This window comes from Thermothelomyces thermophilus, chromosome 3, assembly GCF_000226095.1.
Source record: "Thermothelomyces thermophilus ATCC 42464 chromosome 3, complete sequence".
Taxonomy (NCBI): Eukaryota; Fungi; Ascomycota; class Sordariomycetes; order Sordariales; family Chaetomiaceae; genus Thermothelomyces; species Thermothelomyces thermophilus.
In genome coordinates this window covers 3,036,786-3,049,611 of record NC_016474.1, presented here as the reverse complement: position 1 = coordinate 3,049,611, position 12,826 = coordinate 3,036,786, and the positions used below count along the sequence as shown (strand labels likewise).

The window sequence follows — 12,826 nt, the reverse complement described above, 5'->3', positions numbered from 1 at the left end:
GGAGAGAGCTTGGACCCTCTGGGGGGGTCTCGCCGCCCTCCGAACCGTTGAGCAGCACCGGGGCCCACCTGCTCGCCCGAATCCCGCCTCTGCTGCCCCGCGGAGACCTCCCGCCCCCGCGCTGAGTCAACGCTTGCCATCCCGCCGGCGCCTGCTCGCCCTATCTCCGGCAAACCAACAGGAGAGCATCCTCAAACGAGAGGGCGTTATGTCACCAGGGCCCGAGGGCCGAGTTGATAACAGAGCATAGCACTGCCTCTTCCCATTCATTCCCACGACATGCGCCGGCACTCCGATCAGGACCAGATTCACCAGCAACAAAAAACTTGTTACGACGGCTGAAGTGGCGAAGTCGGACGATGGCAGCGACTGTGCGCTCCGTCACTCGCGGGCTCCGGTCCGGCGTGGTGCAGCCGACCACGAGAAGTCGAGGGGCTTCGCTGCAACCGAAACGTCTCGCATCCGGAGCCGCTGCGGTTCACGCACACGAACCGTCGCCGCCGCCAAGCTCTCACATGCCAGCAACCGGGGCGCCGGCTTCTTTAGACGGCCAGGATCTTAATGGCTCCGCGCAGTCCCCCGTGCATCCGGCACGCTCGCGTAGAGACCGCATCCGGGATGCCAAGCCTTTCTCCGAGTTCCTGACCGACTCCTTCCATCGACAGCACGACTATCTGCGCATCTCGGTCACGGAGCGGTGTAACCTACGCTGCCTGTACTGTATGCCCGAGGAGGGCGTGCCTCTCTCACCCTCGCGGGAGCTCCTGACGACGCCCGAGATCGTCATGCTCTCTTCCCTCTTCGTCTCGCAGGGGGTGACCAAGATCCGGCTCACGGGCGGCGAGCCAACGGTGCGGCGGGATATCGTGCCCCTGATGCAGCAGATCGGAGCGCTACGCGCCCACGGACTGCGAGAGTTGTGCCTGACCACCAACGGACTCTCACTGCACCGTAAGCTCGAACCCATGGTCGAGGCAGGCCTGACGGGCGTCAACCTCTCTCTCGACACGCTGGATCCCTGGCAGTTCCAGCTGATGACGCGGCGGGCGGGGTTCAGCGCGGTCCAGAAAACCATGGACCGCATCTTCGAGCTGAAGCGCGCGGGGGCGGGCATCAAGTTCAAGATCAACTGCGTCGTCATGCGCGGGCTCAACGACCGCGAGATCCTCCCCTTTGTAGAACTGACGCGCGAGAGGGACGTCGAGGTGCGCTTTATCGAGTACATGCCTTTTGACGGCAACAAGTGGAGCGAGGGCAAGATGTTCAGCTACCAGGAGATGCTGGACCTGATCAGGACCCGATACCCGGACCTGCGGAGGGTTAAGGGCCACAGGAACGACACGAGCAAGACATTCGAAGTGCCCGGCTTCACAGGCAGAATCGGCTTCATCACTAGCATGACTCACAACTTTTGCGGGACATGCAACAGGCTTCGGATCACCAGCGATGGGAACCTCAAGGTGTGTCTGTTTGGCAATGCCGAAGTCTCGCTGCGAGATATCATACGAAGAGTGAACAAGGGCGAGCCCATTGACGAGACGGCCTTCAAAGCGCTGGAGCAGGCGGCCTTGGAGAGGATAGAGAGCCCCCCAAGCCCTGCCTCTCAGCCGCTGGTGGTGCCTAACTCGGATGAGCTCCTCAACGTCATCGGCATGGCCGTCAAGAGGAAGAAGGAGAAGCATGCCGGGATCGGGGAGCTGGAGCACATGAAAAACCGACCGATGATACTGATTGGTGGGTGACTTTGTCCTTTTTTTCTTTTTTCTTTTTTTTTTTTGGTTGGGGGGGGGGGGGGGTGGTTTCCTTTCATCTTCCTGTCGAGCATTGGGCGGAGTTGGGGGCATATCATGGCATCTCATGGTCGGGGGCATCTCGCAAACATCTGGATAAGGCATGTACGGTCAGACGAGCGCTAAGTAGAAACTGTAGATGCTCCAACGTCACCCCCGGGCCGCACCCGGAATCGTCTGTCGTGGCATCATGCCGGCTTGCCGTCTAGGCCTCTACCCTCAAAGCACCTACCTGGCTTACTGATCCCTCCCTTCACCACGAACAGCGCGGCCACCACTCACCAACACCGCTTCTTTTCGAACTCTACACGCCGCAACAACAGCAACAACAGCAACAACAACAAAAGCAAAAACAATAATGACAACGACGTCGGCGAGAAGAACGACAACGCCGCAGGCCCCGCCCCCAGGCTAACGCACGTCACCGCCTCGGGCTCTGCACACATGGTCTCCATCTCGGACAAGACCCCGACCAGGCGCACCGCCCAGGCCAAGTGCGCCGTGCGCTTCTCCTCGCCCCTGCCGCTCGCCCTGATCCGGGACAACCAGATCAAGAAGGGCGACGTGCTGGCGGCGGCGCGCATCGCGGGCATCATGGCGGCCAAGCGCACGCCCGACCTGATCCCGCTCTGCCACCCCATCGCGCTGACGCACGCCGAGGTCGAGCTCGTCGCGCCGCCGCCGCCGCCGCAACCGGCGAGCTCGGGGGCGGGGGATACTGATGATGATGATGATGATGGTAGTAGTAGGGTGCTCGAGATCACGGCGACCGTCTCATGCGACGGCAAGACCGGGGTCGAGATGGAGGCTCTCACGGCAGCCAGCGCGGCGGCGCTGACGGTGTACGATATGTGCAAGGCGGTGGATAAGGGGATGGTGATTGAGGGGTTGAGGGTGGTGCTCAAAGAGGGCGGCAGGAGCGGGCGCTGGGTCGAAGGAGACGGGAGCCGTGGTTAGAGGGTACACACACTACTCCTATTTGTATTGTTTGTTTGATGGGAGTTGGGGAGGGAAAGCATTGTATCGTATGTACGGAGTACCAGTTGTGTTCATTTGCATGGGAAGAAAAGGGCGCGTTCATAAACGACTTGGCTGTCTGTAATTAGTGACTATGTGACAACAATCGATTCACAACAGGTTGTGTGCACTTTTTACACGAGAGTATCCCATACTTTCTCTCTCACTTGGATGCTTCCACTCCATGTTCTGCCCTCGCAGGCGGAATGTTACTTACTTACTCTCAAGAGAAGCAGGGATAACCTTAGCCCCGTCCGGAGAGGTGCCTGACAAGACTTGTATCAACAACCCCTGAACTGCAACAACTTGAGTAAGTTCCAGCTCATTCTTTTTGCACACTAACTATCAAACCCCCAACTCTCAGGAGGAGTGTAGAGTAGTGTACTGTGTAAGTGTATCAACTCTCAAACAACCGACAATCGGACGTCGCCCACGCTCTCGTTCCTGCTGCACGCAGACGGGGGCTCGAACGCCGCGCCCGTCCGGGTCCCCCTTGTTGCCATGACGTAACGGGAACCAAGGGGCTGCTTGCTGCTGCTGCAATTGTGGGGAGGACCAGGAGGGAGAGTGAGACGGCGCTACGGAGTATCCGCTCGCCCATCTCACCGACGTTCCTCCACCATCGCACGCGACCCCGTCGTTGAACGCGCGCCGAGTCTGTAGTGTAGTGTATGTTGCACAAGAAATGCACGCCGTTTGTAGGTGTCTTATGTAAGTAAGATAGGGATGTTTGTACGTGTGCGAAACAGCAGAGAGGCCGAAACCATCCGATGCTCGGTTTGCCGCATTCCCCCGCCTTTCGCCCCTCCTAACCCTCCCCCCTTTCCCCCTCCGTTGTCTTTGAGCCGCCACCACCTTCCGCAAACAACGCCAGATTGGCCCGTTTGGACGGATTACTGTGGATAGGATACACAGTACGCCGTACTGTGTAGTGTACACTACCGATTATGGATGACAACTTAACCAAAACGGGCGACGCAGAACGAGGCTTGACGGAGACTGCTCTTACCCAAACCTGTTCAGCCCTCGCCAATCAGGACTCGACGATAACCTTTTTCTCTCAATCACACTCCGTCAATTTCTCCTCCGTCAGGCCACTACAAGGGTAGCCATGGACCGGTGGAGAGTCCGACCTTATGCAGTGCAACGTTTTGGCAGAGAAGGAAAGCGAAACCTACCTCTTCTGTCCTAAGTATTTGCCCCCATCAGCGCCTACCCTGTGCCCGTTCGCCTTGTGTCGCTAAAATGCTCTCGCTCACATGCTTGAATTTCCCACGTCCGCTCCGCTCCGCTCCGTATTCGAGTCGAGTGTGGTGTGGCGGTGAGGGTGCAAAATGAATGGCTCACAACGTTATGCGGTCGGAGAAACCGACCGTCTTACACGGCTTGGTCAAAAGCTGAGGTGGTTGGTGGATGTCCTTGCTCCGTAGTGTAAGACTGTGAGGGCTTGAAGTCCGACGGAGGCTCTCGCGGAAGGGCAGGTCTTGGTGGATCCCAAGCTGATCAAACCCCCCACCCCCAAATTTCTCATTGCGTATTCCGAACACGGCTCCGTACTCGAGACAATCAAGACAAGATGACAAAATGCACACTTTAGGAGAGTACCAAGCAGGACTTTTGGCGGCTCCCGCGGCACATCAGGTTGAATCTGGAGCATGCAGTGTAACGGTAATGTTGATATGACGGAGACCGACCAGATTAACTAATTCGTAATGTCGTACTGTACGGATTAAAGGTAGAACCTCACTCTCACAGAAAGCTAGCAGACAAAGATCATCGATATTCTTGTACAGATCATTCATCTATCGGGGTATTGTAATAACAGAAATCCGAGCGGCTGTCGCTGTCGCCGGGGACGAGAGCGAGGGCGCGGAAGCTGGATGATCCATCACGAACACCACAGCTACCTTCTCCTGATTGAGCCCATGATTCGGTGAAACCTTTTCTTGAAGCTGTCCGGCGGCTTGTCGGCTCCGTGTCGGGCCCAAGGTGAAGTCTTCCGACCGTTCCCAAGCGAATTGAGAGACCAAAGGGCTAAAGCCGGCTCCAGGGCCAAAAATATCACCCAGGCGGATAGATTCGAGTGAGTATCGAGGCCACTCCTCGTCGACCCTGGGCCCGGGCCAAAACACCAGTGGTACACCAAGGCGGTAGATGTCGGTTGAGGACCGTCAAGGAAGCCACGCGAGAAGCAGCATTCATCCTATCTCAGTCGAGGCGCCGAGGGAGGACACGGCGGTCCAATGTTCCGAATCCCGTTCCAGGGCGCGGCCTGCTCTTAGTCACCCTCAAGGGCTCACATCACAAGGCAGCACGAGTTCTGCTTCTTGGCCGACTTGTAGAACATCTTGCTCTGCGCGCTCAGGTCGGAGCTCTTGGCTACGAGGTCGTCCAATTTCTCACCACGTTGCAGGACCTGTGAACGATTAGCGCGCCCGGCGTACTCGAAAAGCAGATCAGCCTCCGCCGCGAATACGTACGCTGTCGATGGCCTTGTGCAACACGATCTTGGTCTCATCCAGCTCCTGCTGAATCCTGGCGATGCTGCTCGCTTGGTTGGCATCCTGGTAGTTGTTCAAGAAATCCTGCACGGCGGGGAACGAGACATCGCCGTCGTTTCGGGCGGCCTTGACCGTGTCGAGCGGGACCTCGGACAGGAACTGGTCCATGAGCTTGGAGAGAACGCTGTGGGCGGCAATGTGGGGATAGTCCTTGGTGATTATGACCCCCGCGACGCCTTCGGATCGGGAATAGCAGTGGACAACGTAGTCTGGGGCACTTGTGAGCGCGGCGGCACGTGAATGTCTGGGCGACGCATCTGGGACGCACCCTGCTCCTCGACGCTCTGTCTCTGACCCGGCCCTGTCCGCTCGGCCACCGTCTTGCTGATCATGGTCATGAAGTTTCCATATTCATTTCTGGTGAAGCGTGAGAAGTCGCTGAGCTCGTACGCGGCGCACAGCTGCACCGCCGGCTTCCTGGAGTTGTCGAGAACCTGGTGCCGTGTTAGCCGTCAAGCTCCCTCACGGTCAGGCGCCGCGTGGAAAACGTACGCCGACGTAATAAAGCTTCATCGTGTCGGTGTTGTGCTGGCCTGTCTCGTCGGGACTCGCGAACCCGGGCTGGTGGGATATACGGCGTACGGTCCAGGCGGTGTGAGTGGATCGCCTGCAGCAAGGGCACCGAGGTGAGAGGTCACGGAGTCGGCGAGGAACTTCGGCAGCGCTCGGGGATGTGGGGCGAGCCTGGGCGGGGGTTGGAAACCAGTTCGCGTTTGGCCCTCAGATTACCAGTACTTATATCGCTCTTTGTCGGACGACGGACCTCGTGTCGAAGGTATTAGAAGGCAGTGCAGAGTCACTTAATGCGAATGATATTGCTGGTTCGCCGTAAATTGTCGAGAATTGAGGTTATGTTGCCACGTTCTGGAACTTGGAAGTCGGCGACGTCCAACAGTCAGGTGCGACCCCCAGGCCCCAGCGGCGCAGAACGGGGTCTCCGGCTGCCTCGGCCAAAAGCTTTGCCGCTACCGACCATTGGGCCACTTGGAGGCGGCCAATTTCAAGCTCCACTTGGGCTTGAAACGGCTTGTCCGGCCCTGTGGGGCCTCTCGGTCACCCAACTCAATGCTTGCAGTTAAGCAGTTGAGATATAATTTAGAACAGCCAGCGTGCGACAAGCGACGCGAGGCAACTAGTGTAAGGCGAGAAAGACACCGGCAGTTGCATATTCCTACCGACCCGCTACCTGCAAGTCGTCACTGGTACGGAGTAAGCATCCGTACCCGAGGGATAGAGAGGCTCGTCAGATGGATCCCCTTAGAACCGCGTCACTTTTCTTGGAACTGTCTCTGGTGCGGTGATATGAACTTGTCTTTCTCTGTCTCGAACCCTTGGCATCAAAATCGCTTCGCTTTTTGTGTGCTCTCGAATACTTGACGTTATTGACCGAGTCAGCGTGCGTTTTCGGACGCGGGAAGTAGGAGGGCATCCACCCTTCTACGCAGTAATCCGTACACTATATCTTGTCGCAGGGGTCAGGGTCCATGCGCATGCGGGACGTTTCTGGGTCTAAACGTGATGGATGCCATGCACAGTGTCGGTCTCCATATTCCCAGCACGGAGGGGACGTGCAAACAATCATCCTGGCATCATGGATTTTGGTCACCGTTGCGATCCCCGACAATTGTTTCAATCATTTGCTTCCCGCGGACAGCTAGGATTGTGTATGTACGAACGACATTGTGACGAGACACGTGCCCCAGCATTTGCGCTTCTCGGTTTGAATGCATGGCTCTCCGCTCTTATTAGTTGTAGCTGGGACCTGGCCGAGGAGCATGAGCACTTGCCGTTCCCGAACATGAACAGGGGCAGGGTTTCACCAAGTGGACGTTCCTTCTCCCACCCACAAGCTTCCCGACGGCGGGTTCCACTGCGACTCGCTGCCCAGCCCGCGGAGAGATCTCCATGGCACTTCGGATCCAAGCATTCTTACAATGGACCCTTTCCCATTCGGCGCTCCCGCCCCACCCGTAATAAGAAAAGATAACGCCCTCGACTCGTCGCCCTCGTCTCCGTGTCCAGCCACCGTGCCCTTTCGCTGCCATTCGACGACGATTCTGAACTGTTCGTACTTTCCTCTGACTTGTCCAAGGCGAGGACTGACTTGGCTTGTTTGTCTCATCCAGCTTGGTTGACACAACTCTACGGATTATACCCGTCACCAACCGAGCAAGCGTCGGTGTGCATCTTGCATGCGGTGCTGCTACCTCGCGGCATCAATATACCGTGCCCGATCTGTTGTTCCCGACCGGGATCCTTTCGCCACTCCTCCTATTCGTCCCAGTTCTCTGGCCGTCGATATATTGCCCTACTCCAACATACCTATATAAGGCATCTCAAAGGAGACATTTTAGGCCCTTGCGTCGCTCACCGTGGTTTTACTCGGTGTGGAAAGCGAGCTCAATCGTCTGGGCGTGGGTGTTTGTTGACCCCCACTATCTTATCACTTGCACCACATCGCCGCGTACCACCAGCTCGGGAATCAGCCGCGCGATCGCGATTTCCCCATGGCGACCGATTTCATAATGCCGCGGCTTCCAGGAGAGCAGCAGACTCCTTACTACGCCGCTGCTTACCCGCAGCGCCCCCAATACCACCCCCAACAGCAGGTTCCATCTCAACCTCCTGCTATCGCGACTGCTTACCCCACGTCCACCCAACTCAACTCTCCACTCTCACCGCTCGGGACACCGGGAAACATCTCACCGACATCATCCAAGAACCATCTCACCCGCCAAATCCGGCCTCTGTATGTCCCCGCGGTGCTACGCCCGACCGAGTTCCCATCCAAGGAGCCGCCCGCTCCTCCACAGCCCGAGGACGACAATGGCACGACCGAGGAATTCCTGCGCCCAAGTAGCAGCAGCTTTATGAGCCTCGGCGGTCTGAGCGCGTTCGGCCGGCTGAGTAGGCGGTCCACGGGCGACAGCGCGAAATTCGTTGACAGCAATTGGGATCTCGGTCAGTTCCCAGTTCCTACAGGCCCGCCCACTCGGGAGCACTGGAAGGTATGTTTCTCCCCGCGTGATGCCGGCGCGACTCCGTCTTTCTTTCCATCGTGCACCCATGCTGACATGACGCGCTCCTGCAGCCCGACCACGAGTCGACCATTTGCGACCACGCGACCTGCAAGCGCCACTTCAGCTACTTCACGCGGCGCCATCACTGCCGCAAGTGTGGCAACATCTTTTGTGACCAGCACAGCGCCTACGAGATCCCCCTCGACCAGGACGCCAACTTCAACCCGCGCGGCACGCCAAGCCGGGCGTGCGGCCACTGTTACACGCAGTTCAAGGAGTGGCGACGCTTGGCGACGAGCAAGCCGCCGAGGCGCGAATCGACCGGGGGCATTCGCCAGTGCCAGACCGACACTCCGTCGACCCCCGTCGCGGCGTCACCTACCGGTGGCGGCATCGGCAGCCTGCCGCTTCACACGCCCGATGCGGCCCACAGCGTGCCGAGGGATTGGAACTGGAGCACCTTTTAACGTCGGTTGCCGGTGAAGGACCTTTGATACCAGGCACAACACTAAAGATTCAACGCCCAACGATGGCAACGGCGCTTTCGAAAGACGGGGCTGCCACAGCGCGCGAGCAAGGAGAGATCTGTGCGCAGTCTTCTTTTGCGCAATGACAGAACTGGCAGACGCCATGATGAAGACCGGCGGGACAGACAGGCTTAGACGGCTACAGCATAGAGTCGGAGGAGTTCTTTTTTATTACTTTTTTTTTTTGATCTTTCCCCAAGATTTGGAGAAACCGCATTTGCGCAACCAGGGAGCTCCTTGGTTATAATCACATGTTTACGCTGAGAAGGGGCGTGGCAATTTTTCATTCTTCAGAAAATCTCAACACTCTTGGGGAGCGATGATTCGGAGGCGCGTGGAGGATATACCCTTGCGGTGAGAGGGAGGGGAGGGGATTTGAGAAGGGGGGTGGTTGAGAGGTTGATTTGATTTGTCTTGGCCGTCTGACAAGCCTCTGCATTTCTCACAGCTTTCGTCTCTTGGTTTCGCTCGGGGCATTGCATGGATGCATCTGCGCATTGGCGTTCTGCTGTTTTTCTTTTCAGTTTAGAGGCGTTAAGGGGGGCCACTATTCTCTGGTAGTTCATCACGTTGGAGGTGGTGTTGGGTCTCGGGACGAAGTAGGGCCGGACGTGAGCGGAGGGCTGGCCAGTGGAGATGATCTGCTGATGAGCTTGACATGACAGATTGCTAACGTTTGGTGTCGGCCTTGATTGTTCAGTCATCTGTCGCCGCTGTTATCTAGCTCAACATTGATTGGATCAAGCAGAGAATTTGGTAATGTCGTTTCGAGGTAATAAACAGCGGAAGTACGGAGGTAGCTCTCTGATAGATAGATTCACACTGCTCTTTTTGACCGATGCCATATTGATGTGTGGCTATGCTCCGTACCCGAGTCCCGACTTGGCGCGCTTGCAGAGAGCAGAGAACAAGACTGGAGAACTATGATCATACGCCACCGATCATATCGTCGGAGGCAAGCTGCGCAACCGGCATATGGTCATCATCCAAAACGATACGGGGTAGAGCTGCTTTGTTGTGCGTCTAAGTACCGAAGCCATGGCAGTAAACAATCTGTCATACTTGCCTAGCTCACATTATGTGCCATTTCTTAAGCATTTCATATTAGCATATCGTTGTAGGTACCGACTTGCCCTTTCCTTTCCCCTTTTAGCCCGTCGTACCCGATTAGCCCAATCTGATGACAAGAGACAAAATATGTAAGACTAACGCAATGCAAATGCACCTTCACCCGAGTCCTTGACGCTGTACTCCCCCCTTTTTGCCTCACTTCATTGAAAACCATGTAACAACCGCTGATGACCATTTCCCATACGTCCTTCCCATCTGCAACCCAACACAGTGTGTCTACCGCGCAGAGATATATGCCCCCGACCAAGAAGAATGGGTGTGCATCAACAGTATAAAATATCTTCGTAACTGGCTCATGACTTCGTCATGAATCATCAAGTCGGCGGGCCGACCGCCCTTAGATTACGCGCCTCGTCGGCCGTCCTACCGAGTGTGTCCGAGCCCAAGGGTTGATTGCTTCCTCGGACGTTTCCCGCCATGGGCCCGCCATGGGCCCACCGTGGGTGGTATATGGCGTTCACACACAAATGACCATGGCGACAATGCATGCTCGCTCGGACGGAGGCAGCTGTGTCATTCCCTTGGCCGTTGCCGTGCGTGTCACCGTCCACCGTTACTTCCGGCTGCGCAGCACCCGACCGTTGGCCTTCTTGGTTCCGGAAACGACTGCTTCTTCGTTGCTCTCGCCGTACACCTCGCGCTCAACATTCTTTGCGGCCTCCCAACCGGCCTTCTCGGCAAGCTGAACGTTGTTGCTCAGGCGGCGAGCAGCGACGCCCGCATTGGCGCCCCGCGTGCTAGGCTGACTGGCGTTGCTACGACGAATGTAGCTCTCGATGAAGAAAGAAATGAAGAGATAAGTCAGCGGAGCGAGGTAGAACACATTGAGCCACACCGCAAAGGTCTCGCCGCTCGACGTGATGCAGCGCACCGACTGGCGTGCGTAGGTGCCCTTGACAGTGTCGAGCACGCCGCCGGTGGCGGCAGCCATGGAACCGTTGGCGGCGGCAGAGGCGGCGGAGGCGGGGGCGTCGGTCTGAGAGCCCGTGATCACCGGGACGGTATAGCTGATGAAGGAGTGAATCATGGCGCAGGAAGCACCGACCAGGAACTGAGTGATTTGCATCGTCGTCAGGCTGCGCTTGACGAAGACGGGCACACGAATGTTGAAAGCAGTCACGGTGTAGTACGTATACTATGCGGTATCCGGTTAGTTTGACACTTTCGTTCCAAAGCTCACAAGGAGCGGCAGGGCAAGCTTACCATCAGGGCGTGGATGAACGAGTTGAAGAAGACGAAGATCCAGATAGGCACCGCCATGTATCGGATGCCGGCCCACATGCACATCATGGCGCCGGCATGGTGGTACGTCTGCAGGGTCGAGCTGAGCTTGCCCTTGGCGAGGATGATGAGCGTGTCGAAGACCTCATAAAACTTGCTGAGGTAGAACAACCAGCCATAGAAGGCGAGGCCCTCGTTCCACATGCGCCCGGCGGAGAACCGGCTCGGGACGCCATCCTCATTCAGCACCGCCTCGGGCGAGAAGGTCTGCCAGGAATTGGTCTCGTCGTTGAAGAAAGCGGCGTTGCCCAGGCCGGCCGCTCCGTTGACCCGGCACAGCGAATCGACGAAACCCGAGACTCCCTGCGGACCGAGGGGGCTGATGACGCTCCGCCTTAAGGTACCCAGCATCCCCCACCATGTCCAAGCAGAGTAGACGGCCAGGAAGACATTGTGGGCGATGACGAACCACCGGAAGGCGAAAGTCTTGCTGATGGCCCAGGGCTTCTTGCCGGTGGACTTATTGTAGGCGTTGAGCGCCTTGGCGGTGACAGCATATACAGCGGCGATGGTGATGGGAACCTTAGGGTCGAGGAAAGCGTGGTAGACGTGGTCTGGGATGTCGACTGGTGGGGCGAAGGAGGTGCTGCCGGCCGGAGGCGGGGGCACGAAGCCACAGTTGGGGTTGGGAGGAAACCGGAAGAGGGATGCCTGCGGCAGCGATACCGTGACTGATTCGAAGGCCATCTTTGCGGCTTCTGGGCTGACGATCAACGCAATTGCGAGTTGCCGAGGAGACTTCCAAGAGAAAAATGGCGTGGTGGCCGGGCCACTGTTTCGTTTATGTGAGGAAGAAGAAAGTTCCCAACGCTTTTCCCGCTAAGTATGCACGTCACACACCAGCGCTAGAGTTGTGGACTCGCCTCCTGCATTCGCTAGGATCAGAGAAGGCGAGACAGACACCGCATGTGAAGATGGAGAGACGAGGACGAGAACAAAGCCAGGATCCCAATGACAGGACTAATAAAAGAAAGTTTGGGGGGGCAAGCAACCACACATGCAGTTCCTAGGACGAGGCGAAAATTGTACGCCGCCTAAAAAAATTTGGATTGTTTACGCGGGTCATCTTTTACCTTCCCGTTGAGGCGCTTCTTCGCGCCCCTCCCTCCCTTCCTCGCGCGCTCCGTTCAGTTTCGGCTGGCTCGGATACAACAATCAATTAGCGTGGGCCTTGCAGGAAAACTGCAACATGATGATTCTCCATCAACAGCATATCCCAGGGATGCTGCGAATCTGGCCTTCGGGGGAGGGAAAAAATAACAAACACTCCCCACTGGCCGAGGCACGGCGCAGGCCTGTCTCGGCAGTCCGCGGGCGCCGTGATGCTCAGCACCACCAATTGAGCCAAACGGATTGGCAGCCGCCAAAGTAACCCGGATAAGCCGTGCACTATGCAGTTGTATAATGTGTGATCTCTTCTGGGTTATGGGGATCATGCAAACCGAGGGAGTTGTGGGGCGCGCCGGGCATCCGACTCGCCCGAGTCTTCCTCAATGCGG

At 57.3% G+C, this 12,826-nt stretch overlaps 4 protein-coding genes across 4 annotated transcripts; 2 read left to right on the top strand and 2 right to left on the bottom strand.

The window, feature by feature from the left end:
* The first annotated feature begins 109 nt into the window (after nt 1-109).
* MYCTH_2304786 (uncharacterized protein) lies at nt 110-2,988 on the top strand. The gene is made up of 2 exons (XM_003663142.1): nt 110-1,734; nt 1,930-2,988. Exons 1-2 carry the CDS (start codon nt 360-362, stop codon nt 2,745-2,747), a joined length of 2,193 nt encoding a protein of 730 aa, XP_003663190.1. The 5' UTR covers nt 110-359; the 3' UTR covers nt 2,748-2,988.
* Nucleotides 2,989-4,574: 1,586 nt separating this feature from the next.
* Nucleotides 4,575-6,236, bottom strand: MYCTH_2315255 (uncharacterized protein). Its single transcript, XM_003663141.1, has 4 exons — nt 5,861-6,236; nt 5,637-5,802; nt 5,288-5,577; nt 4,575-5,223 (listed from the first exon to the last, which is right to left on the bottom strand). The coding sequence occupies exons 1-4, from the start codon at nt 5,879-5,881 to the stop codon at nt 5,104-5,106; spliced, it is 597 nt and encodes a 198-aa protein (XP_003663189.1). The 5' UTR covers nt 5,882-6,236; the 3' UTR covers nt 4,575-5,103.
* A 1,439-nt stretch (nt 6,237-7,675) lies between these two features.
* On the top strand, nt 7,676-9,030 carry MYCTH_2304780 (uncharacterized protein). The gene is made up of 2 exons (XM_003663140.1): nt 7,676-8,376; nt 8,460-9,030. The coding sequence occupies exons 1-2, from the start codon at nt 7,894-7,896 to the stop codon at nt 8,853-8,855; spliced, it is 879 nt and encodes a 292-aa protein (XP_003663188.1). The 5' UTR covers nt 7,676-7,893; the 3' UTR covers nt 8,856-9,030.
* Nucleotides 9,031-9,993: 963 nt separating this feature from the next.
* On the bottom strand, nt 9,994-12,351 carry MYCTH_67390 (fatty acid elongase-like protein). The gene is made up of 2 exons (XM_003663139.1): nt 11,250-12,351; nt 9,994-11,181 (listed from the first exon to the last, which is right to left on the bottom strand). The coding sequence occupies exons 1-2, from the start codon at nt 12,012-12,014 to the stop codon at nt 10,600-10,602; spliced, it is 1,347 nt and encodes a 448-aa protein (XP_003663187.1). The 5' UTR covers nt 12,015-12,351; the 3' UTR covers nt 9,994-10,599.
* Between the last annotated feature and the right edge of the window lie 475 nt (nt 12,352-12,826).

Coding starts and splice junctions, on each gene's coding strand:
- MYCTH_2304786 (XM_003663142.1), top strand. CDS start 360: ATGGCAGCGACTGTGCGCTCCGTCACTCGCGGGCTCCGGTCCGGCGTG. Junction 1,735..1,929: donor CCGACCGATGATACTGATTG/GTGGGTGACTTT, acceptor TAGAAACTGTAG/ATGCTCCAACGTCACCCCCG.
- MYCTH_2304780 (XM_003663140.1), top strand. CDS start 7,894: ATGCCGCGGCTTCCAGGAGAGCAGCAGACTCCTTACTACGCCGCTGCT. Junction 8,377..8,459: donor CCACTCGGGAGCACTGGAAG/GTATGTTTCTCC, acceptor GCGCTCCTGCAG/CCCGACCACGAGTCGACCAT.
- MYCTH_2315255 (XM_003663141.1), bottom strand. CDS start 5,881: ATGAAGCTTTATTACGTCGGC. Junction 5,578..5,636: donor ACAGAGCGTCGAGGAGCAGG/GTGCGTCCCAGA, acceptor CAAGTGCCCCAG/ACTACGTTGTCCACTGCTAT. Junction 5,224..5,287: donor TGCACAAGGCCATCGACAGC/GTACGTATTCGC, acceptor AATCGTTCACAG/GTCCTGCAACGTGGTGAGAA.
- MYCTH_67390 (XM_003663139.1), bottom strand. CDS start 12,014: ATGGCCTTCGAATCAGTCACGGTATCGCTGCCGCAGGCATCCCTCTTC. Junction 11,182..11,249: donor CGTTCATCCACGCCCTGATG/GTAAGCTTGCCC, acceptor GATACCGCATAG/TATACGTACTACACCGTGAC.